Genomic DNA, 27,052 nt, shown 5'->3' on the forward strand with positions numbered 1-27,052 from the left:
AGAACTTCGGAAGTTCCCTTGTGGGATAAACTCGTTGAGGTACAGTCAGGCTCATCTGCCATATTCATAAACCAAACTTTAACACGATTAAATATTTCTCTTATATTTCTTATGCACATTGAAATCTGTTTCATACTGATAACAGCTTCCTTTTTAAGGGACTCATACTTTGAAAAATCATTTTGGACTTATGCCTGGAATTAACATTGAGGTCACTGATCTATTATTTGTATCATTACATTTTTCTTTCATGCAAGATCGAGCTTAACTGTAGTGCATCTTTACAATAAACTATGATGTATAAAGAAAAAGAATATGATTGTAGAGACAGAAAACACTTGAAAAAAGGTAAACGAAGCATCCCTAGAAATAAAATACTCTGTTCAGTTGAGTGACATTTTTCTAAATGTGATAGTTTTAGAAAATTCCACAGTGTCTTGTACATTCCTCCCTCCCAAAATTAGAGCCTAATTCCCCACAATTGAATGTGCTGGACTTAGTGACCCACTTCTAAAGAATACATATGGCTGAAGTGACAGTGACAGTGTGTGACCAGGTCATAAATGGTATGGAAACTTTCTGCTCTCTCTCTCTCTGGGATCACTAGCTCTGGGGAAAGATAGCTTCCTCTCAAGCAATCTGCGGAGATGCCCATGTGGTAAGGTATTGAGGCTTCCTGCCCAAAGCCAGGTGAGAGAGCCTAAGAAGCAAATGAGACATCAGGTGACTTGCAGCCCAGGCCAGCACCCCGACTGCAACCCAAGAAGTGTGATTCAGAACTAACCAACTAAGCCACTTCCTAATTCCTGACCCATAGGAGCTCTAAGAATATAAAGGTGTGTTGTTTTAAGCCCATATGTTTTAGGAGAATATTTTTACACAGCACTAGATAACTAATATACTAGGTGTTAGGTGATGTAAGTCTTACTCAATGTTTTAGTTCAGATATTAGAATTATATTAGAGAATTATATATTCATACACACTGACATATATTTAACTTTGAGTAGCAAATAATTTAGAGTTTTAGTTTACAAAAATGTTTTTATTCCTCCTTAGAACTGTCTACTTTGAAAAGCAAAGAATGCCTCTAAAGCCTCTACTTTGCATACACAGTAAGGCAAATACTTGGATTTATTCTGTCCCCATTTTTGTATGTTCAAGAGAAAGAAACTTCAGAATTAAGAAGTAGGTCAAGATATGAGTGAAACTTACAGGAACATCTTGGAGCAGGTGACCAGCCATGACTGGTGCACATTGCAACATTTCCCTGGATCACAGGAGAAAAGCCACTTTTACACTCATAAAAGATTTTATCTTCACCTCTGTATTTGGTTAATTGAGGTGTGTAAATACCATTTGGAATATAAGGAGGATCACATGTTATTTCTGAAAAGAGAAAAGATATGTGTACAATATAGAAATAACTATCCATTAAAAATAATCAAGTATATAAAAATATAAAAGTGGATGTTATTTGTTCTTAGTACAGCACAAAATGTCATTAAAATGAGCACAGCCTCATGCCCTTCCTGCTGTATCACTCATATTTCCCTCCATTGTATTTCTCATCTAATGTATTTGTGCCCGCTGGACTCTTGAATACTCTTTCTCCAAAGCCAACACATGCTTCATGATATTCCATACCCGGCAATGAATTCTTGATATATCACTTCAGCTATTCTTTCCACTTTCTGCAAGTTCCTCAGCTTCTGTCATTCTCACAAGTACTATTTACAAATATTCTGAGTGTCCTCCCTCCAGATGCTTGGTTGGATAGTATACCCCTGCCCCTCTGAAGTAGACATAAACACATGACTTGCATAGGACAATGAAATGAATATGGAAGTAATATATTTTCCTTTAGGGAGGAACAGTCATTGTGACTGTAACAGTTATTGTGTGAATTTTTATGTTCTCTTCCCCACAGCTGCAGTGATTAAAAGAAGAACATGGAAAGGTGATGTCTCCATCCCCTGATTCTTACAATGAAAATGATGAGCAGAGACCCTTCTGACCTACATTGGAAGTGAGCATGAATAGGAGATAAACTTTAGTGTATTAAGCCACTGAGATTTTGGAATACATTTTTCTTCCTATAATAGAATAACCTAATCCAGGGTTTGAAAAACCTTTTATAGAAAGGGCCAGATGAAAGGTCTCTGATGTAATTACTCAGCTCTACCATTGTAGGGCAAACATAGCCATAAACAATACATACACAAATGGGCATGGCTCTGTTCCAATAAATCTTTGTTTACAAAAAAGGGCACAGGCTGGATTTGACACGGGGATTAGAGTGTGTTATCCCTTTACCTAGCCTTTCCTAATTTATAAAGCTTTTTTCAGTCACTTATGTAAACTTTGCTATATCTCAACAATGGAGCAATTTGCAATATTCCTTTTCTAATAAAATATCATGCTTTTTAACTATTGTAGAAATGTTACACAGCCATCTATAATGGTGCCATGTTGTATTTTGGGCTAAAAACCTGTGGTGGACATTCAGCATTGCCTGAAATTCATTTATTTATATGCTCCTAATTTACTTTTGTTTCCATTTCCCGAAGTCAGTGACCCACAGTCTCCTTACTTTGCTCAAGGCACCTAACACAATTGCTCTCTCATCAACAGATAATAAGTCCCTGCATTCACAGGAAACAATTGAGACTACCAGTTGTGAGTTGTTCCCTAGATTTTTTGCCCAAGATTTCTTCAACTTTAGCTGCATCTATCCTGGACTTAAGCCTTTCCCTTAGTCTTTGATAATAAGGTGTGTTTTTGTTGTTGTTGTTGTTGTTGCTGCTGTTGTTTGTTTCTTGTGTGTGTGTTCAAATTCAAGATAGCTTCTCAAACTTCTCATTTTTCCATGGATGTTGCACCATTGTTTAATTCTTCTCTCTCTCTCATTTTGTCAACCACTCTGTCTTAGATGGATATGCAAACTTCTCCAATTTTAAACTCCTTCTCTCTACCCTTTGTCCAAGTTTAGGTAATTGTTGTATCACTCTCAGCCTATCCATAGGGACGCTGCCAGCTGGGTTGTCTGAGGCACCCACCTGGGCTGTACTGCTTGTGCAGAGCCTCCGCAGACCTTTCCTGACAGGAGTCAAGGCTGTGGGTGGACCAGCCCTGTGGTTCTTATTATGATTGCAAGAGGCCCCTCAGCAACAATCATCAGGAAACTCTGAAGAACAAGATTTATTACTCACAGGTCCTGAGGTGTACCCAGTACACCTGAGGAGTGCCCCACAGTGAGGTCAGAGGTAGAAAAAGAGAGAAAGAGAAAGAAAGAGAGAGAGAGAGACAGAACGAACTTGGAGCTCTGTTTTTATTAGGGTCTCAGAGTGGGTGTCTACGGTTCTCAGGTTCACTCTTTATTGGTGAATTTAAAGCAGAAGAGTGGGAATTAGGGTGAGGGAAGGGAAAAGCTGTCAGTTATCTAGGTCACCCAGGGCTTTCTATAAAGGGACCTTCATGGGCGCGGCAGTCTGGTTCCTTATCTAGTTATTTTGACAGTAGCTGTGTCACACAGCTGACAGTCTGTTTACTCAGGATAAATGCCTTTAAAATGTATGCCTTGGCAATCAAAAGTTTAATGTCCCAGACGCTTACACGACACGAAGGTATTCCATTCCTCCTCCCATTTATTCTTCAACCTGTTTCCATCTGGCTTCTCACACCACCATCGTGCTGACATTGCTCTGACAAAAGTCACCAATGTCCCCCAATTTCCAAATTCAAAAATCTTTGTATTCCACATATTACAGTGTCTGGTGTATATTATTAGCTAAACTCTGTAATATTTGACACTGCTGATCACCGACTTCTTGAAGTTCCCCAGTGCATTACCTTTTTATGTTCTACTTCTCCTTACCTTTGTCTGAACAACACGATTTAATTTTGTTTAGTTTACTTATAGTTACTCCGCTTCTTCCACCAATCCACTTAATTCTTAGGCCCAGCCTGCTTTTCCAATCACATCCCCTACCACTTTCCTACTTATTTTCTGTGCTACCAACACACTAGCCTTTGGTCTGGTTTTCACACATGCCAAGCTTATGCCTATCATTTGCACTTTCTGTTCCTTGTGTCTTGAACGATTCTCCTCTAAATCTTCATAGTGATGCTTATCACCACGCCAGAAACACCTTCCCTGAAGACCCTATAAGGGTTGTATGAATGAAGAGAGATGCCTTGTACTTGGCTCTACGTGAGTATTTGTCCTTGATTTTGTTGTTTTCCTCATCATACTCTCTGTGTACTTCAAGACTTGTCCATGACAGAAAGCTTCCCTGTTATGCTAATAAATTCTTCAGTGTGATCCCAATCCATACATCCAGTTGCAGCTCACACTGGACAGGTCCATGGGTACAACTCAAAAGCATACTCAACTTATCATATATCAAACTCAATCATCATCCTTCTTTCAGTATATGCTTTTCTTCCTGTGTATGACATTGGAATTTGTGACACAAGAACCTCATGATGGAAGCCTGGAAATTTACCCCTACATTCCTTCCTCCACATCACTTTAAAATTCAGTCAAACACCATATTCTATAAAGTTGGTATTATTACTTATATATCTCCTCCCTTTCATAAGACACCTCCACTGTGTAAGGTCAGCTCTTAGAGGTAGTGCAGTAGTCTCCTAGTTGGTCTTAAATTTATATTCCATTCTGCCAGATAAGCTTCAATATGCCTCTGTTGCTAACGTGATAATATAATTATTAGCAATGATTATATTAGAAATAATAGAAATCACATGTGATCACCTAAACACAAGTTTTATGTGAAATAGGTCTTCACTATTTAACACTAACTTCAAATAAGCCTTAAATGTGTTCATTTATTCTTTTCTGTTTTTTCTCTTTCACTTCATTCTGCTATATCTATCATATTTTCATATACACATTGAAGTCCAGTTTACATGTCTTAGTTTTTACTTCATGCTACAGCTGAACTTAGTACCAAAGTTTGAAGTCGAAAGTCACAATATGTAAATAAACATGTGTTTCACTAAGATACCTACTAAATAATATTGGGAGAATTTTGTTAAATTAATTAAGAGTAGAAGAACTTCTAGGGATTACTTTCAAGCAGTATATATAAATCTTTTAATAAATTTTGATTCCCTACTCATGATCTTCATTAAAATAAATAATGTTATTAAAACATTGCCAGGGCAGGTGTTTCTATTAAAATAATAATAATAATAATATTTGAGACTGTCCGAATATGTAAGGCCAAATTTTTTCTACTTTTAGAAGCAACCATTAAGCATTTGAAATAAGAATAATTAATTCAAGGTTAACACTCTGTTGTGAATCGTAGAAAATCCAGTCTGTACAGGGAACAGAGAGATTTGCATCAAAGGTGGCTTTTATTTAACAGGTCTTGATACTTTTATTTATTCCTGTGAGTGACTTGTTGTCAGAGACTGTTCCTTATTGGATACAGAGACCAAAGTTTTGACAAATCACCCTCAAATAAAACCCCTGACACGTACAAATCATAGACCAGATAGAAGACAATTTAAGTGTTTTATCCTAGACTATTTTATTTAAATTTACTTTTATGACTTAATTCCAAATTTCTTATAGAGTTCTATAAAATAAGATATGTTAATCTGGAATTTATCATTATCAGCAGGTAGATCCTTCCAATGTACCATGAAAATAGGGAGAGGTATTTGTGTCACTAACTGAGGTACAGAGAGTGGAGTTTCTTTTAATAAAAGACTTCTCTATATCTAGTTAATGTAAAATGCATTTTAATAAAATGAAGCATCTTTAAGAGACAGAGCATGCTTATCTAATTTGGGGTGAACCACTCTTTACTTATATTGATCTTTAGCAAATTATCTTGTAAAAGAGAGAGTACCAGTCCTAATCCTGGTATCTCTCTCGCTAAAGAAAGCAGGACCTTAAAGCATACAGTCTTGAATTTTTAAGTTATGACTTGTGACTAGGAAAATGAAAAAGAACTTCTAAAAGGAAAATGTCTTATAAATGTGGATTCTTTGATGTGTGTGTGTAAAGGAGTCTGGTTTTAAGAGAAGTAAGCCTAGAAATTGTAGTAACACTGTGGGAAAAACAGAGATTTCCCACTACTAAAACGGATCTGTTCTAAGGAAGAGTTTAAAGTAGGTAGGTAAGTGACCAAGAAAAAGGAATAATTCAATGACTTCTACGTCATGTTATCCTGAGTCCTATGTCCAAGTAAAATTGAATTCCTGAGGCTTTACTTTGAATTCATTGAAACCTGGAATTCATTGAAACTTTATTCTAATGTTTATCCTCAATACGGGACAAGAGTCCTGATATAAAATAAGTGGTTTATAAGCTATATTTTGGTGATCGGATGGATAAAAGAGGGGCTCTGGAAGTAGCATATATGGCAGACTTTGACGCCAGAGGACTTGTGCATCCACCTTCTTTGCTCAGGAGCCACAAATGCCGTGGAGATAAACAGCTGGGCTCCACACAGCATCAGCTGCACACAGATCTCATGCGGTTGTGTAACCGAGCGGGACCCTGTGGGGCCTTCCTGGGACAGACCCCTCCCCCATATCCTCTGCTGTAGCTCCTCTCTGAACTACCTAGATGATAGCATCTGATGCACATTTCCTGAGTTGTTTTACAGATGCTAAAACTACAATCAAACGGAAGATGTTAACTACTTGATGACCATGAGCAGTAGCCCCCAGACCTACTGGAGCCTGAGGATTGATGATGTTAACCCCTGTGACACCGCCCTGTTACCTCACCATCAACCAATCAGAGAATTGGCACGAGCTGATCACATACCCTGGGACACCTCTCCCTCACCTGGCCTTTAAAAATGCTTTGCTGAAACCCATCGGGGAGGCTGGAGAGGCTGGACTTTTTGAGCACTAGCTGCCCTGGAATCCTCGCTTGGTGCCTTATGATAAACGCTGCACTTCCCTTCACCACAACCTGGTGTCAGTAGATTAGTTTTACTGTGTGCAGGTGAGCAGACCCAAGTTTTGGTTCAGTAACAGTTATCACTGTCTTGTGTTCTTAACTTCTTTCAAAATATTTTCTTAACAATGCTTGAAAGTGAAGGTCATTCAGGAGGATGTGTTTTCCAAGGAGCTGCTCGTGGGCTCAACTAAATTTTTTTAAGAATAAAATCAGCTCAAAAACTAGCTCTAGTTTTTGTAAAAGAGGATCACCAAAGCAAGGTTTATATATGTTATTACGAATAGCATGATTTAAAGTTCAGAGGGCTCTTAAGAGGTGAAGGTCACAGTGTGGCAATACCTGTAAAAGTTGCCCTCTTGGAAAGTCACTTGTCTCGGATGTCATGTGTGATAATACTGTTACTTGTTTTACTCGGTGAAGCAGCCCTCATCAAAAGCTAACTCCCTCCTTTTCATAAGTGTTTGCAAATAATTCAACACTGTTATTACCATGCTATAGCTGTATCTGCCTGCTCTTCTTATGACTTCTTACATTCCTCAACTATTTATTGATATATTTTTCTCTTCTAAGCCATGATAGTTGAAACTATCCCTTTCTAAATGAGGTAGGCTAAGTAGAACACAAAAAAAGCAGACGTAATTTCTGGTGGGCAAAGAGCACAGTTGAAATGAACTCTCTGAGTCTGTGTAACATCCTTCCCTTACGAAGCCTAAAAGAGGAACTGTTTTCAGCACCATCACTACAGTTGATTCGTATGAAGCCTGTGGTTAATGGAATCTCCAGTTTCTTCTATTTAATTCCATCATCCATGGAGGATTACCTCATCTGGTATTAATATAATTTACTTTTTAAAGTGAAAGTTTGGGCTTTACGAGAGGAATCTAATTATTTGAGAGGTATATATACCTGGGGATTAGGAAACCTGTTACATTCCCGGCTCTGCTCGAGATTTGCTTTGTGACCATAGACCAAAGATTTCATGAGCTATTGAACTTTTCTGGTCCTGTTTATGTCTATCTTCAGAGTGAGAGAATCACACCAATTGATCTCAAAACAGGCCTTGCACACATAAAATGTTATGTCTTTGTAATAGTTGATTCCTATAAACATTAATACTCCATTGTGAGAAAAAATAAACTGCTTAACCGTAAGGAGTATATGAATTAAAACAGTTGGTAAAAATATACGGCAAAAGATATAGAAGAGAAACATAGCGTTACCTTTACATGAAGGAACTGGGGCCCATCCAAATTCAGTGCATACGGCATCTCCTCTTTCCCCGTATTCGAAACCACTTGTGCATTTATATTGAACTCGTTCATTTGCCTTATAAATTTCCTTCAGAGATAGAGGATATCCATTTAAAATGGTTGGTTGTTTGCAGGAAATTTCTAAACAAAAGGGATTAAATTCCAACAGGTTTGTTATATATTAAAGGACTGTGTCCCAAACATAGTTATATAAAGATACAACTCTTGTTTCCATTAGGTAAATCAGACAACTAAACAAAAGTCCTGTTTTGACTTGAATGCTTGGTGAATAATTTATCGGTTGTTCTTAACATTCATTTTTGAAGTAAGTAAAAATTCTGATTTAAATCATGTTGCTAATTTATTTAGTTTGGGGATAAATTAGTCCTCTTGAAATAAATAGTGGCCAGTAACATTCATCAACTGTATATATAAAATTGAATACAGAAATAGGTTTAATGTGATATGTATTTTCACTGTGACCTGTAAAAAGTACATATTTTTTTAGTTATTGATAATAGAGTAATTATTGACAAAACACTTTGCCAAAGAAATTAATATATCTCATTGCTATTACATCTCCAAAAAGCAACTGACCAGCTTCTGTGGTTTTGCTATCCATCCAAGTTTTCCGTCAAAAAAAAAAAAAAAAAGAGCTGGCCATCATCTTTCACACTATCGTCACTCCAAAATTTTTCTCTGGGACTCCAGCAACAGTGACTAATTTCCCAGATCTTATTCTCCCTTCATCTTAATCTTTTTTTCCTGTTTGTAACTTAATGATCTTTTTTTCTTGTCACTTTATTGTTCCATTTAAAATGCTTCATTGATTCCCAATTCAGTCTGTATAAAAGCCTAATTCTTCAGCATGGTGTACGTAGCCCCGCAGAACCTTGGACTGCCAATCTTCACTCCATCACTGACTTCTTCCCTGCCTGCATCCTAAGTTAAGGCCCCTGAGAACAGTGGGAATAGGGGAGCTTCATGCTCAAAGAGGCCTCAAGGCCATTGTCCCTTCCTCTCCACTAACTTCTTCTGGCTGGTTTGCTTTTCCCCTCCTCAACTTCATCTGAAAGATTCCCATTCTTCCTTTAAGACTTATCTTCTGCATCAGTCATTCCAGAAAGGTTTCACTAACCACAGAAATTTAGTTGCAAGAAATAAGCCCCATCCATGAACCTCTAGAGTATACAGTAATTGCTACACTGAATATAAATATGTTTGCCATTATTAACTCAAAGAACTAGTTTTGTAAAAAAGACTTCCTAGGAAGAGGGACGCTTCTCTCTTCATCTCACTGTAGGACAGACTAGACTAAGAAAGTGTAAATAATTTGGGGATTTTAGATAATGTTAAAAAACAAATATGGCAGAAATTTCTGCCAAAGAAATACTGGTCAAACGAAGTATGGTACTTTTAAATAAATTGACCAAAATATATTATTACAAAAGCCAGAATCATCATATTGATCATCAGGCACAGGTCAGTAGTATTAAAACTAACGAACTGCTAACTTCTAGCTAACTATGGAACTTTTTTTTAAAGACAAAGATTTATTTAGTGGATTCAATTCAGTTCAGCAATATTTATACTAAACTCCCAGTGCAAGTATAAAACAGGGCCACTTCCTAGAAGCATTATTCAAAAACACAATGTTATCATGACACATCAATAGAAATAAATAATGATAGTTTTTCAAATAAAAAAATGACCTATTCTGGAGTTTTAATATTAAACTTGTAGCAGAAATGTTTAAGATTTTATGTTAGTCGTAAGAGTCAATTACAATTTAATTATAGTTAAGAGCATGGACTTTAGTGTCAGATAACCTACGTTTAAATCTTACCTCTACCATATATGCCATGACAATTTTGTACATGTGATTTAATTTCTTTTTTTTTTTTTTTAATTAATTAATTTATTTATTTTTGGCTGTGTTGGGTCTTCGTTTCTGCGCGAGGGCTTTCTCCAGTTGCGGCAAGCAGGGGCCACTCTTCATCGCGTGCACGGGCCTCTCACTGTCGCGACCTCTCTTGTTGCTGAGCACAAGCTCCAGATGCGCAGGCTCAGTAGTTGTGGCTCACGGGCCTAGTTGCTCCGCGGCATGTGGGATCTTCCCAGACCAGGGCTCGAACCCATGTCCCCTGCATTGGCAGGCAGACTCTCAACCACTGCGCCACCAGGGAAGCCCGATTTAATTTCTTTGCACCATGATTTCCTCAATTATAAAATAGCAGTGAAAACAGTACAAAAATCACAGAGTCATTTGGAAGGCAAAATAGATGACATGTGTAAAGAACTTAGATCACTTACTGGGAAATAGTAAGTGCTGAATAAATGCTAGTGAGTTAGTATTTTTCAGGTTCTGTAGGAGGCACAGTGTTTTGAAAGGCATATTTTCATGAAAAAAAACAAAACTCATTCAAATAATCAAACAGTAAGTGTATCTTACCTACACATTTAGGTTTTTCTTCACTCCAAATACCATCTGCTGAGCAATGTATTTGTTTAGGTCCATCAAGTATGTAGCCTGAATTACATTCAAACTGTATTGCTTGTCCAAAAGTATATATTTGGTCTGGTTCCAGGGCACCACTGAAAATTTTCCCATTCTCTGGTTCTGTCACTGGTAAACACTTAACAACTGAAAAAATAAATATAAATTTTTCTAGTAGAATTGGAAAATTTTATTATGAAAAATGAGTATATAAAAATATAACATATATATAACCAATAGCAAGATTGGAGGAAATTAAATTCTTTAAAGATGTATTTGATATACCTGTTAGCCAAAAATAAATTCTACTAAGTAAAAAAAACCCCCCAAAAACAAACAAAAAAACCCTGTAAGTTTATCTCTGATTCTTTTCTATGAGAGTGAACAAAGAAAATTACTACTTTGGATTTTTGAATGACAGTTTATATATTTTGTAGTAGCAAACAAGTGTTTCTTAAATAATTGAGAATTATAAAGTTTGGGATAATTAAATACAAAATTTCCATTTAAGCCCCACAATAATATAAAACTGTATTCCTAAAAGGTGTAAAAGCAAACTTTCTGATTATGTTTATTTCAATAAATAAATAGTCTTTAATTTTCCTTTTTCCATATCAAAATAACTTGAGCACTTTTTTGATTCTCCTTAATATTTTCCGGTATCCCTTAGCTTATGATATTCAATCTTTATTTTACAATGATCACCCAGGATGCTTGTTAAATGGAAATTCTATGGCTGCCCTATCACCCCAGGGATACTGATTCCATACATCTTTACTAACCAAAAATTTCAGTTTCTAAGAAACACCCCAGGTGATTCCAATGTGGATGTTCCTTAGAACATTGATGTCCTTCCCCTCATTTCCGCACATGAAAGATCCACTCTCTTTTTCAGACAACGGGATTTTTGAGTCACCATGTTTCTTCTCCTCCCCCCACCCCCCTCCCCTTCTTCCTCTTCTGCTTCCTCCTTGTTTTTCTCTCTCTTTCTCTGTCTCCCTTTGTGCCTTTCCTTCTCTCTTCTTCTCCCTCTCTCCTTACTCCTCACCATGGAACTTGGAAAAACAATTCTGATTGATCTCTTATTTTCATGATGACTAGAGATTGGAATTACTAGTTCAAAATTTGGGAACAGGATGTGCATTTTTTCATTCTCATTGTTTGCTTTATGGATCAGTAAGAAAGGACAGAGGTCTTCCTTAGTTCCTGCCTCTTCTCAGTACAACTAAGACCATAGGAAAACTCCCCTTGCCAGGCAAGAGGGAGAAGGTGGCTAAATCATGTTCTCCACTTCAGCCGTTACCAGAGATCCCTGCACTGGGGTCGTTATTTGGGGCAGTGCCTCTTCATGAATAAAGCTGAAATTCTCAGCTTCATTTTGATGTGATACTTGTGTTATTTCTAGTGGTTAGAATCCAAAAGGAAAAAAAAAATTAGATTTTTCTGATCTGTAATACGTTAACTATTAGATCAGATGAGCCTGTATTTATATTTGGTTATTGAAACACATAATAACGTAGCAATAAAAGGATTAGATATCCACTCTCTACTACAGTAGAATCCACAAAAATAATTTGAGTAAGAAATATTTAATTATAGACTTTATGAATATTTGATGTAAGACATTTCAAAAAATCCTAATATTTTAAGTATATGTTTTAATATACTTGTAAATCAGTTTTACATCTACCTTCACATATGGGAATATTATTGGTCCACCCATTTGTTTCACATTCACGGAAATTCATCTCACCCAGCATCTGATACCTAAAAACCAACAATAACAGAGTTGTGAGCTAATGCGTGTTTATGCCCAGTTTTAAGTTTGATACCATTTCAAATGTCCAGAAACTCCATTTCAAGGAAAATTAACAGCATATACTTCCCTCCTTCCTTTCTTAAGAAAGGCCCTCGGGCTTCCCTGGTAGCGCAGCAGTTAAGAATCCGCCTGCCAATGCAGGGGACATGGGTTCGAGCCCTGGCCCGGGAAGATCCCACATGCTGCAGAGCAACTAAGCCCGGGCGCTACAACTACTGAGCCTGAGCTCTAGGGCCCGCAAGCCACAGCTACTGAGCCCATGCACCACAACTACTGAAGCCTGAGCGCCTAGAACCCGTGCTCCACAACAAGAGAAGCCACCGCAATGAGAAGCCCGTCGACAGAACTAGAGAAAGCCCACGCGCAGCAACGAAGACCCAACACAGCCAAAAATAAATAAATAAAATAAATAAAATTAAAAAAAAAAAAAGAAAAGAAAGGCCCTCAAACCCTCAGGTGTATGGACTTGGAATAATCATAACCCTTGGTTCATGACACAAACTCATTACTGTTTCACACACAATGCACTTTTATTCCTTCATTAATTTATTTTTTCACTAATGAGGTACATTTAACAATGTAATAAGCTCCACGAACGATCATCAAAAACAGAAGATAAAAACATGATAGTACACAACAGGTCACTGTATGTCACCCCCGTCCACTCTTTTTCCATATTTCTATCCATACTCCTACCCTCCATGATTGTGATATTTTCTGGATGCTTTGGGCTTTTTACATGATCAAGGATAGTGCTAACAAAAATGTCTTAGTGTGGCTTATTTTCAGCACTGGTCTCCATCTCCCTGTCTCTATACCTGAGATCCAAGATGCTTTCCAGAGTGCAGTCGCTGAGTCAAGTCTGCTTATAGAAGTCATTTAATGTCGAATTATAGTAACTCATCAAGCCTGAGCTTAAAACCAAAGATGCTGTACTTTAACGCAAGGTCCTTGGGCAGGTGTACAGTGTGCAGTCATCCCCGGATGCTTCAGATGAAGGCAAAGCATCCTTCTCAATATTTATTACATTGGACGGTTGGAGGCAAAAAGCAAAACAAACAAACAAAACCTTTTTCTCAAAAAATAAATAATGGAAGGCATTTTGATAACCACAAAAGAGAGAATTTTGACAAATGGTCTTTCACGAACTTCTAAAGAATTCTACGTGGACAAATGTTTCCTTTGTCTGCAAATAAGACTTGTTCTGCAAATTACACAAGTAAAAGAAATTTTCTCCTTCAAAAAGCACTGTGTCTTTCTTGGATTGGGATTGATTTGTTCCTAATTCCCTACAGGAAGAAAACATTTCAAAAGAGTAAATGGGAGTCACAGAACTTGAAGTCAAACTTTTACTCTGTGCCTCTGTCACACGAAGGAACAAAATAATTGGTTATTAAAGGTTCTTCTCTGGTTCCTCTCTTGGCTCTACCTTATAACAGAGAAAGAAGATTTCCTGGTGAATATTTTCCATCTACACCAGGGACCCATCCACTCGCCCAAATCTCTCTCAGGCGTTCTGCAAAATTCTACACAAAACCGCCTAGTGTCACCAGCAAAGCCTGGGGAATAAAACCAGAATCTGGGGACTAAATCTAACCTTCCCCCCGCCGGCTTAGTCTAGTTTCACTGGCTCACAGGGTCTCACATGCAGAGGAATTGCACCCGGCTCTTCAAACTAGAGTTCCTCGTTCAAAATGGCCCCGGCACTTCAGCTCAGGGCCGTGTGCACACCTTGCACACGACACTCCATCCAAGATGGCAGCAGCGGGCCGTGTGCAGAGATGCTGCACCCGGCAGTGTGGTCTGGAGCCTGAGCAGAGCAGCTGCCCCGCCCCCTCCCAGCTGACAAGACCCTATAAAGCAGAGCCGCTCACTTGCCACCTGTTGGGAGAATGAAGCTTTCCTGTGCTGTACGGTAGGCCCTTATGAATGATCTATTTTATATATAGTAGTGTGTATATGTCAATCCCAATCTCCCAATTTATCCCTCCCCACTCCCCTTTCCCCCAGCTAGTAACCATGATTGTTTTCTACATCTGTGACTCTATTTCTGTTTTGTAAATAGGTTCATTTGTACCCTTTTTTTTAAGATTCCATATAAAAGCAATATCATATGATATTTGTCCTTCTCTGTCCGACTTACTTCATTCAGTATGACAATCTGACCTATATGCGAATAGAATCTAAAAAAGAGGGGATATATGTATACGTATAACTGATTCACTTTGCTGTACAGCAGAAACTAACACAACATTGTAAATCCACTATACTCCAATAAAAAATAATTTTTTAAAAAATGAAGCTTTCCTTTGCTTCTGAACCCAACTCGGTCTCATTCTATTGGCTGAAAGAACACTGGGCAGAAGGACCCTTGTTAAGATGACTCGAAAAGGTCAGTAATGCTAGGGCCCATGTACATCGAGGGAGGGAGAAAGATAGAGAGTGTCCAAATGTTGGTTTGGAGAAAAGTAAGGGCTTGTGTTTCTGCAACCCCAAGCTGGCAAAATAGCAGAAACACTGTGCAGAGGGCCTCTTATAAGACTCCCTCCCTGTAGGAGGATCAAACTGGTTTTCCATATTGAGTATTCTGGTAAGTGGCTAGTATTCAGCTAAATGGGTGCACAGCAGACAAAAGGGGGATGGGACAAGGGGACACACAGGGTGGGTTGGCTGGCAGAAACCGTGGGGACAGTAAACCCACTCTATCATCAGATCCCACTACTGGGTCAGAAGACTTATATCCCCTCTGATGCTGACCTTACAACAGTCCAAGGACTTTTATTTCACTGACAAATATCTAGTCCTGTTGAAAGCCCAAGCTGGGTGGTGGAGACAGTTGCTCTTACAGGGTCTATGACAGTTTATCCATAGTTAATACAAGAAGAACGTGGCAAAGATGAGTTAAACAGAGCCAGAGTCAAAGCACGTATGTCACTAACCTCTTTACCAATTTATAAATATTATTTATTACTGAGATTTAGGGAATCTAGTAGGAGAAGTTTATGAGTTTTGATTCCTTTTGCTAGGTCAAGGGTGGAACTTAAAGGGACCAGACTAGCCTGGATGGAAAGGGATATTTCAGAGATTGGGGTAAAAACTCTTTGAAAAATCTCCCTCCGATAGTGACCAAGGAGAGACTAAGCTATAAGAACTAATACTTATTGGGTGTTTACAATATCCCAGGAACTCTTCTAAGGGCCTCAGGTGTGTGTCGTATTTATTTCTCCCACCAATCCTGTGATGCACTTGATATGTTTCTGCGTTTATAAGTGAGGACGTGGGAGTAAAGAGGTAGTTTTTAAAAATACATATAGTTATTAAGTGGTAGAGTTTTGGAATATAGGCTTACTCCAAAGCCTAAGCTTTAAAATATTTTATTTTACTGCCTCAATTCAAGAAATAAATGGAAAGAGAATAATGATTCCATGTGTAATTTCTTGATCCTATGTGTATTTACGTAGTATAAAAGTGCAATGGTCCTGTTTTCCCATGCATGAAGCTTTCTCCAAAATAATTTTTTGGCCTGGCTGGAGATCTTAGGAAAGAAAGAACACTGAGGAGATAACACAGGGTTAAGATTAGCCGTGAAAACCAACAGGTGCTTAGAAAGCACAAAGTCACTGATTCCGAACATAGCAGCATTTTTGGTCCATGTGATAAGTATAATTTACAGCTTGTGGAACCTTAAAGAATGGTAGTTATTATTTCAGGTAAAAGTCTTGTTTCTGCTAAATTTAATAAAATTGTATCAACATAGATACCATGTACTGTAAGTTTGTTACTATTCCCTTGTTACTATTCCCACTCTCCCTGACATATCAAACTCCTATAATACTCTGCACATAATAGAAGGTAGTGAGGACTCACGGCAGTGAATTTTTATTTATATGCATGCTGTTTTCCCACTCTCCTATAACTACACTCTCCCAGAGGAATCAGAATTCATTTTAAGTTTTCAGTGTTGAGGAGATGATAATTATATCAATATATAATCATTTCCATTATAGTTTAAATTTTCAGGTTGCTTGTATATTACTTATAAATATGTTCATAGAAAAATATAGTAACCTTAAACACATAAATTAGTACAGTTTCTATTTACTGTTTCCATTATGAATTATCTGAATTATAAGCCTCTTTTTCTATTGGCTACATACCCCTCATCACATGTATAAACAATCTTTGCACCGTATTCAAACTGAGTTCCTACTGCAAGATGGAAAGAACCAAATGGAGTGTCTCCAGGGTGTCCGCAGGGCTTTTCTAAAATGAAAAAAAAAAGGATGTAATGTTAGTATGTAGCACGGGGAGTAACAATTTACATGAGTTCGAGGACAGGGATATTTGATATTGTGTTAGAGGACAGAATTGAAAATATGGAAAAGTGAAAAATGGCAAAGTTATCTGTACCTTTTGGAAGATGACAACACCTTGTTAAGAATAATGACGATGAAGAATTTGAAAAAGAACAGATACTTGTGTATGTATAACTGAATCACTTTGCTGTACACCTGAAACTAACACAACATGGTGAATAAACTATACTCCAATATAAAATAAAAAGTTAAAAAGAAAATAATGAGGATGTATCATTTTGTATTTAAATGACAATAGTGATAGAATTCAGCCAGCGTTTCCATAGTAGCACCCAGTATCTTCACAACTAAAAGTTTTCACAGATTTCACAAATGTAGGAACGACTTACTCTGACATATCCTCGAAGGATGAAGAGATAGCCACTTTCCATCCTTGCATACCATTACAATACTCCCAAGAGTTCTATATCCAGGGCGGCATTTATACGTAGCCTGAGTGCCCTCTCGATATGTTTGTTCAGTCCAAGAACCTGACAGAATTTCTCTTTCTTTTCTTGGAGGGGGTTCTTGACAATCTACAAAAAAATGAAAACACAATAGGTGTTTAAATAACTATTAAAAATGCAGTACGTTTAGGTTATTTTTTATTAAAAAAAAACTATACAGGTCCATCCAAATGTAAGTCTTTTTTTTTTTTTTTACTTACTAGATTACTAGTTTATTATGAAAGGATACAACTCAGGAACAGCCAGATAGGAGAGATGCATAGGGCAAGACTTGGGGGAAGGGGTGTGGAACTTCCATGTCCTCTCCAGGTGTGTCACTCTCCCAGCACCTCCCTGTGTTCACCAACCTGGAAGCTTCCAAATGCCATTCTTTACAGATTTTTATGGTGGCTTCATTACATAGACACGATTGATCAAATCACTGGCCCTAGGTGACTGACTAAACCGCCAGTTCCGCCTCCCTTCCCAGAACCCCTGAGGTTGGGGACTGCGGGAGGGTGGGGAGGGTGGGGCTAAAAGTTCCAACCTTCTAATCAAGTGGTTGGTTCCTCCTGGCAACCAGCCCCCATCCTTTGGTTCTCTAGGGCCTTTCCAAAAATCACCTCATTAACATAAACTTAGGTGTGGTTGAAAGAGGCTTGTTGTGAATAACAGAAGACACTACTTTCACCTCTTAGCCTCTGGAGCTATTTCAGGACTGAGAACAAAAGACCAAAAATTATCAACAAAAGATACTTCCTTTGCTCTGTATTAATTAGGAAATTATAAGAGTTTTGGAGCTGTGTGCCAGGAACCATGGATTAGGCCAAAATGTGTATTTCTTATTATTAATCATAGTATCACTGTTAGTCTTCATTTCTCTGCAAATGTAAGTCTTAATATATATAAGATATATATTTTACTGTACAGAAATTAAATCTACATAGAGTTGTAAGAATAACTTTCCAGATAAATAATTATACTTTACTATATTATCCAAGTGATCAATAAACTGATGAAAAATTGGTCAAACTTCAAATAAAAATTAAAACCATAATAAATCATGAATAAAATGACATGACATTGGCAACATTTTTTAAAGTCTAAAAATCCTACCACTTGGAAAGAACGTGGATCCTTAGGTACTGCTGGTGGGAAGGAAAATCAGAGCGCCCCACAAAGAGAGGAGCTTAGCAACTCATAGTGAAGTTGAAGGTACCATTGTTTATTACTCAGCAATTTTATTCTTAGGAATATATCCTAGAGAAACTCATACACACTGTGAACTAGATTTCACATATGGTAACATTTTACAGTCATATGGTTTTTTTTATAGTTAAAAATGGAAATGACTCTAATCTCTGTCAACTGTTGAATGGATTAAAATTTATGGTATATCCATGCATTGGAATATCACACCAATGCCACAAAATGCCGCAGAAACAAATAATAATAATCACATGAAGTAAAAAGACACAAAGGTACATCAAATGTTACAAAATTATTTCATCTATATAAAATTCAAGAACAGACATATATAATAGGTATGTGTATAGAGACGGTTAAAAAGTATTAAAGGAGAGCAAAAATATAATTACCATAAATATTAAGATAATGTTTTCTTCTAGAAGAAAGGAAGGGGTATTAATCTAGAAGAAATGCAAGGGTATTTGGGGGATGCTGGGAATGCTCTACTTCTTGACGTGGGTAATTATAACTATTTTTAAATACAGTACATTCATATTTTATTCACTCATGTACTTCACAATAAAGATACTCAAGTAATAGAATCTGCATGTACCGTATGATTCTTTTTTTCCAAAAAAGTAATTCATTAACAAAATGACATATAAAGAAGGGAATACATAAAATTAATAATGAAGCTCATGCCTACTGATTATAATTGCTAATCTTTTTAATACTTCTTACTGCTTAGTTTAGATACAACTACCCTTGATATTAGGGTGATTTCATTAGTTGACCTTTAACACATTACTTTTAAATTGGCAAATTCAAAGATACTTCTCACCATATATATATTTATTGATATTATTTTCATTGTTAAACTCCTTTTCTTACTTGGTTTTATAAGAATGGTTTAACATTGTATTCTAGAATTTCTTTTTGTAAAGGCAAGGGGAAAAAATAATCAACGGAGCTGGATCCCATTACAAAAGCATTCTACATTTCGTAGAACAGAAACTCCATATGAAACTTCATTTTTGTGTAATAAATAACACTTGTGTGGGCTTTCATATGCACTAATTTTTCTTTGACTTTTTTGCAAATGTTTAGCACATTTGTTAGGAAACTTTGTAATCGATGATTCCACATTAGTTTTGATTTCTAAAATTTAGGTAAACATACTTTTACTCCACTAGATGGTGCTAACACCCTACCATAAAACAACACAAACCGCCTGCGCCTCTTCCTACCAGCAACCCTCTTCCCCCCCAAAAGCCAGAGTTTTTGGTTTTGTTTTTTCAACTTAAGGATCATGTTTTTACATGGAAATTTTGTGTTTAACTACAGGATAATATGTGTGTTTTCCACTTTCTAAATTCAGATCCACTTCATGGCGTTTAGGTTACTGGAAAAATTAATTAGTTAAATTTCAAATGTAGATGCCAACATTGTGAGTGTAGGACCACTTTTCACTAATATATCAACATTTTGATAAATTTAATTCCTATCCTTTTATTAAGCTCATGCAAGGAAAAAAGTAATAAAATTTTCTTATCAATTAACTTATTCAATTTAAATGATTTTTATTAAAGCAATGCATTTACCCAAAGAGTAATCATGTGTGTTACTTACTTTTAACACCCAGACATAAAAGACAAGGATACATCTCTTTCATACCATCTTTCTACCAGATTCTCACAATATTTACTCTGTGTATACATATTTACTACATATAAACAGTTCTCATATTCATTACACTTTTTACTTCAAATGATATTTAAAACTCTGGTGCTTTTTCCACAAACTTTATTTATTTATTTATTTTTTGGTGTATATTTCTTTCTTTATTTTTTTTATTGGAGTAAAATTGCTTTACAATGTTAGTTTCTGCTGTATAATGAAGCAATGGACAAAGGATTAATCTCCAAATATACGAACAGCTCATGGAGCTCAACATTAAAAACACAAATAACACAATTTAAAAATGGGCGGAAGACCTAAATAGACATTTCACTAAAGAAGACATACAGATGGCTAAGAGGCCATGAAAAGATGCTCAACATCACTAAGTATTAGAGAAGTGCAAATCCAAAAATTTTAAATTGTATCTCTTGACTCCGTAGGAAAACAATGTTATCGCCCCCTACTCTGTTGTTCCATCTTTCCACTGCCATCGCCAAAATCTTAGTTCTGATTATTATCATCTGTCAGCTCGGTAAAGACTCAACCTGCTAACTAGTCCCCAAGCTCCCCTCTCCCATTGGCCTCACAACCACGTGTGATTTTTGCAAATTTGGTCATGTCACTCCTGGGATTAAAATTCTCCTGTGACTTCTCCTTCCCTTGGCTTTGGAACCCACATTTGGCTCTAGCCATGCTCTCTGATTTCATCTTATCACCTCTACCATTTATTCACTGTGCCAAAGCCACCCTAGTTTGTTTATATTTAGATGAGCATCTCAAATGAATTCTTCCCCCTAGGCCTTTTGCACATGTCATTTTTTTCCTCTTTGAACACGTTAACTACAGATTTTTGGTGTCTGGCTTTGTCTCATCTTTCAGGTACTTCCTCCAAGTGGTCCACTTATCTCTAGGCAAGGTAGGCAAGACACCCCACAACCCCATCTCTGTTATTTTCCCTCAGCCCCTACTTTACTTCCTTCACAACATAATTCATGGTTCATAGTTATGTTTATGTGTCTATCCTCCCATCAAAATGTAACTTCCCCAAGAATAAAGACCGTCAACACAATCCGTCAAAACCTACCCATGATGTCATCACAGCCCTGATATATTTCTCTCTGTTCATTGCACCTCTTACAAACCAACTCCTCAGCCCCACCCTACTCCATCCTTTCATTCCAATTTGAGCATCTTGCCTTCCCTAAGTGATCCTACAGTGTTTTCAGTTATCTCCATCAAAATACTTTATATGATAAAATACAATATATTAGTAAAATACAATAATCATCCCTTCTGTTTTGCCTCCTAAGTGACCTCTTGTTGGACGGTGCTTGTCATAGTGCCTGGCACTTAGCAGTCACTCAAAAGAAAAAAAATGATCACTGAATGAGCAAATAAATAGATGAATGAATGGATGAATGAATGTGAAGCTATCCCGAAGACTTTCAATTTTATCTGTAGATTATGGATAACCTGGGGAAAAGGCATTGTAGACGGTAACAAACATAAAAGATAAGATAAGGGAACAAATGTTTAGTGCACTTAAACCTCTGTTGCATGAACCCAAGAAATCTAACATCTGTAAAATTCCATTCTACATCCTGTCTATGTGTCCTATGTTTGAATTATGTTATACTTTTTTGAAGTCAGGAATCATTTTAATTTAGCTCAAAAAACTTCGGGGAACCTTTGAAGGAACATTTCTATAATCACTTTTCTATCTATTACAGTTCTGGTTAACAAGGTTCAGGAGAAACTTGGCTCTCTTGGTCAAAATGTCAAAACAAATAAAAGTGCTCTGTCAAATCTTTTTCTTTCCCTTTCTTTTTATTAGTTTTGTGATTTTTTTCTCTGTCCCATTACTTTACTCTCTCTGAACCATTTTTTATAGTGTTTCCTTATAATCTTAAGCTAGAAGGTAACACTTTAGCTTTCCAGGGACATCACGTCCTTTTGGTGCACTGTGTTCTGAGACCGGTTAAAGCTGTTAAGAAGTGGGTAAGGTGCACATTAGTTAAGCGAGCACGGGGTAGGCTGCTTGGCAGACTCTCACGGGCAGGCAGGTGGGGATGGGGTGTGGGGTGAGAAGGAGGAGGAGACAGAGCCGGGAAGAAGGAAACATGGCCAAGGCTGTAGAACCGTCAGGGATGGAGGGGATAAAAAAGTGGGCCAACTCAAACTGAGGCTCAAGCCCTAGCAACCAAAGGCCCAAAATAAAGAATCCTCCCTAAACTGTGCTTCCACGTATATTTGAAAACTTAATTCTAGCTAAGAATACTGTTAGCAATACTTAAATAATTTAGTTCTAATTTGAAATTACGTGCAGGCAGAAGAGTAGCATGTGCATTCCCAGGCTGTGCCTAAACTTAAAAGTCAGCAAGGCTCTCGCTCTCGTGACATTCCTGGGGGTGTTTCCTCTACCCCTGGTCAAAGCACCCATGAGAGTGCTTCCCCTGTCAGATCTTCCTTCCTGAGAAAACCTCATCTTCCAGGATTGCTGGGTCCTGTTCTTACCACATCCTCGTTCATTTCTACCTCTGCCCATTAAAATTGTTGCAGAAAACTTATCAGACAGAAAACTTACTGTGAATAGTAATTCACATAATTGTGGTGCATAATACTAAATTAAACTGTCCCAACTCTTACTCAGAGTATTGTCACTCCACATAAATTTCAGACTGGTTGAATTTATGGTATTATTAATATGTAAAACATTTTAGGAGAAGGGAAGATGTTGAAGACAATTGGGCCATTGCTCCACTTTAGATCCCACCGTATAAATACCCACACTACTACCTCTGAAAATGTGGGATTTTTTGGAGACGGGGAATTCTTATTTATCACACTGGAACTGAAACACAGAATTTAGGATTATAAACCGCTATCACAAGTTTTCTGGATTAGATGAATATACATAATATTCACATCTATCCTTAAAAAAGAGGAATTTTTATGAATTTATAATTAATTCTTATGATCATAATATCAATTCTTTTTTGTATTAAAAAGTAATTTTTATGAATTTATAATTAATTCTTATGATCATAATATTGATTTTTTTGTATTAGTTAATTCAAATTCAAAACCATCTTGTACTTGAAACAATACATTAAAAAAAAAAAATTCTCCTCTCTCTGTTGGAATAGAATCTCTCTGATATGTAACATATTTCAGGTCCTAAAAGAACGTTTTTGCCCTTTAAACCTCCAGAATTAGAAAACACGTCTCTCCAAACAACATAGCCAGCGTGCACTTGGACATATTTCAGTTGTGTTTTGATTTATTTACTTTAATCAGCCTGGAATTTTGGGGCCGTGGCTAATTTCAAAGAGCATATGCTTTTTGGATCTTAAATCTAAAAGGTCTTCTTGAAAAGCTTGGTCACAAGATATTCCAGAAAGCAGAAACGATGTGGTATAACTGAGGAACAGTTACTCTGAACTCTGTAAATCTGACCAGGTTCTTAGTAGCCTGGGGTGAACTCCCCCGCAAGCAGCTGACGCTCCTGTACAGCTAGGGATGAAAATGCAGACCACCTACTGCATTAAAAAGGTACTGCTTGGTCTCCAATATCCTTTTCTAAAAAGGGGGAAAAATAGAAAGTTGAGCTTATAAATTCTTCCTGTTGGTTACTACTCCTCTTTAGTAGTGATTAGTATTTTTGAGGAATGTTCACTCTTAACAGGATGGAGACCACTTAGGAAAGGCTGAAATGCAGTATCTAGTTGAGTAAAGCAGATCGTGAGACTATACACAACTGTCTTTTCTCACTTTCTCAACTTAGCATTCAGTATTCAGTTTAGTATTTCTCAGTTTCTCAATTTGTAGTCCATCGTCATTTCTACATGGGAGACAAAAACAGAGGCAAATGTTGAAGGATATGTGGATATTTTTAATGATCAAGGCCACTCTGTTGAGTAAAACTTCTGTTAGGGCTAGACTGATGGAACTGGTTGTGCATTGTGTGTGCTTTTGTGAAAACCATGAGGCTAATGTAAGTGTTACTTTAAATACCAAAGCTGTACTTTATCTAGGAAGTGGCCAGATTTACAGCCATTCTCACTGTAATGCATGTAGTGCTAAAGCTCAATTCACCAGCAGAAACTGCTGTCACATTCCAACATACGTTCATGAAATATAAAATACAAGTGAAATGAATCAGCTGGAATCAATTAGGGAAGCAGGGAGTTTTAAATCACTATTATTTAATTTTTATCACTTATACTTTGTAGCACCCAATTTTAATAATATTTCAAATTCCACTTTGTCATCACTGAAACAGTTTAATTAAATTTAGCATTGATTCTTAGCTTTAAACATGAGCTAGAAACCAAACAAATCTTCCGTACATGACAAATGCAATCTACATAAAACCTCAGCAAACAATATGTAAATCGTGAAGCACTAAGAGTATTCCTATTAAAGAAAAGACAAAAACACTTGTGTAAAGAAAAAGATGTTTGCTATTGGTAACATTAACATTGTTCCAGAACTCTTCGCCAATATAATCATATTTTGGTATATTGTGTTGTAATATTAGTTATTATTAGTTGTAATATTTTTATGGACAGGGAAATGATTGTATACCTAGTTTAAAAAGTGGCTGGATATAAGGTTTACAAGCTAAAAATCAAGCAATACCATATTAGTGTGTATAACCGAGAAAAAGACTATCTTTCAAAAACTCTTAAACACACTTGAGAAAGACCTGAAAAAAATTACTAAAGGATACAACTTAAAAAAGATATCTGGCTTTATTTTCTAGATTGAAAGACCCTCAAGGACAAGGGTTTTGTTTTATTTGCTAATATTCCTCACTGCCTAGAGGTTGACTTGAAATAAACATTCAATCGAAATTTGTTGACCTAGTGAAGAATGTTGGGAATTTATGAATGATAACTTTAAAAAACGTCAGTCAAACATGTATCACATAATTGGTTACCTATCATGAACTAGGAAACCAAATTTGCTCCAAGAAGAAACTTTTTCATCTATCAAGGAAAAGTGATAGAAGTAAATTTAATTATCCATAAATTCTTACTGGTATCAGAAAAAAACTCCTGCACTCAGATTCACTACTCCTAAAGGCTTTTCTACTAGCATATCTTATATCAACCACAGGGGAAGAAAACCCTATTGAGTAACTTTTACAAAGGTTGCATATTCAATTTTTTTTCAAATTTATACATTTTCATTCAAACGATACAAGTGATGGTTGTCTCCAAGACTTTTAAAGCCATGGCAATATCAATTGTAAATGATAAATCAATTTTTCTTTAGCAAGAGTTAACATCTCTATCTGAAATAAGTCCAATCATTGCAGCTTGAAGGCTTTTATTGTCTAATTCATTTTCTTGTTCTATGTTCAACTACTTCTTAATACATTCACATAGGCATTTTGGTGAAAATTCTAAGCAAAAAAAGTAAATTACATTTTATGATAATCACAAGGGAAATGATCATGACATGTCACGTTTTTTGAAAATAATTATTAAAACATTTTCTGAACTTCTACATTAAATAAAATTATGATGAATAATTAGATATGCCATTCAAATAAGCTGCTTATATTTTTTAAACTGAACAGTGTCAAAAGCGTCTCACACACTAGGTTACAGCACAGTAATTAAACACATTTTCTAGACCACATTTTTATTTCCACCGTAAAAAGCATGTAAGCAAATGTTTTGCAATATAGAAAAAAAAAGCCTTCCTTTTTTAATCTTACCTTTTGCGACACAAACAGTCCATAACATAAGCCACACAATTGCTGCTGGAAATCTCATTTTGGGGACCCTTCAGGGGCACATCTAGTAGTTGACAGTGCTTAACACTGTGTCAGGTTCTCCTCTGTTAAAAACTATGAAAAGTGCAGGAAACTACTTGCTCCAAAAGGAAGTCGAAACACAGCTTGGGGATTAAAGCGATTGCTAGATGTCCCGCCCATCAGAAACGTTTGCAAAGTAAAAGAAAAAAAATCAGCCAGGAGCCCCAGCAGTGCCAGAGTTTGAACCTGCACTCCCACTGAAAGCTAATGCCGTGACCTGCCCTTGATTTGTTTTTATAAACCCAGGCATGTTCTTCACTGGAAACGTTCAGGTTCTTGGAATGTGCATAACTGGTGATATTCTCCGCATTTCATAAACCCTCCAATTATTTAGACCCCATTCAGATCTACCGTTGGTAGACCTCAGAAGATGAAGATAAATAAATAAATAAATAAATAAATAAAAGCTCTTTCAGAAATCATTTACAGAACTTGAGGTTAGGCAATGCTTTCACAATCAAGACCCAGACAACAGAACTAAACTTTGCCAGGAATGCAGTGCTGGTTGATTTGGGGGGCCTGCTTTGCCTGCAGTTCATGAAATTAGTCTTTTAAGGACTTGTTATAAAGGTGTGTATAAAGCAACAGGCTCACTCTCCTTAGGTATGAATGAGTTTAATAATTCAAAAATCAAGAAACTGAAATGCTGAATTTTTTAAACTTTGTACTGAAATATAATATGCATAAAGAGAATGTAAGCCAATGGTTTGCTGAATCCGGAGAAACTGAAGACACACGTGCTAAGAGCACCAAGGTGAAGAGTAGCAATCTCTCAGGAAAGGCCCAGCCTCCACTTCAGTGCCCCTCCCCCCTCCCCCATGACACACTCTCCTGATCTCTGTGAACAGGGGACAGATTTGCCTGGTTTTGTACTTTGTATACATCAGATAATAAGATATTTATTCTTTTGTGCTTGGAGCCTTCCACTAAAAACTATGTTTAGATTATCCCAGCACACTGCTGGGTGTTGCTGTAGATTATTAACCCTTATTGCTGTATGATATTCAATTCTTCGAATATGCCACATTTTATTTATCTGTGT

General features: G+C 36.8%; 1 protein-coding gene across 2 annotated transcripts in view; it reads right to left on the reverse strand.

Moving 5' to 3' along the window:
- Nucleotides 1–26,142, reverse strand: part of CFH (complement factor H) — an 84,313-nt gene extending 58,171 nt beyond the window's left edge. The window contains exons 1-7 of one of the 2 annotated variants that reach the window (XM_082425425.1): nt 25,912–26,142; nt 17,220–17,405; nt 16,672–16,777; nt 12,386–12,462; nt 10,651–10,842; nt 8,169–8,339; nt 1,215–1,388 (exon numbers count right to left, since the gene is read on the reverse strand). In XM_082425425.1, the coding sequence (XP_082281551.1) occupies nt 1,215–1,388; nt 8,169–8,339; nt 10,651–10,842; nt 12,386–12,462; nt 16,672–16,777; nt 17,220–17,405; nt 25,912–25,969 (964 nt within the window). In that variant the 5' untranslated portion in view covers nt 25,970–26,142. The remainder of the gene's footprint in view (nt 1–1,214; nt 1,389–8,168; nt 8,340–10,650; nt 10,843–12,385; nt 12,463–16,671; nt 16,778–17,219; nt 17,406–25,911) is intronic. The other variant, XM_082425426.1, reaches the window with a different exon arrangement.
- Nucleotides 26,143–27,052: the final 910 nt, after the last annotated feature.

The sequence above is a fragment of the Balaenoptera physalus genome (assembly GCF_965194825.1).
Source record: "Balaenoptera physalus genome assembly, chromosome: 1".
NCBI classification, from domain to species: Eukaryota; Metazoa; Chordata; class Mammalia; order Artiodactyla; family Balaenopteridae; genus Balaenoptera; species Balaenoptera physalus.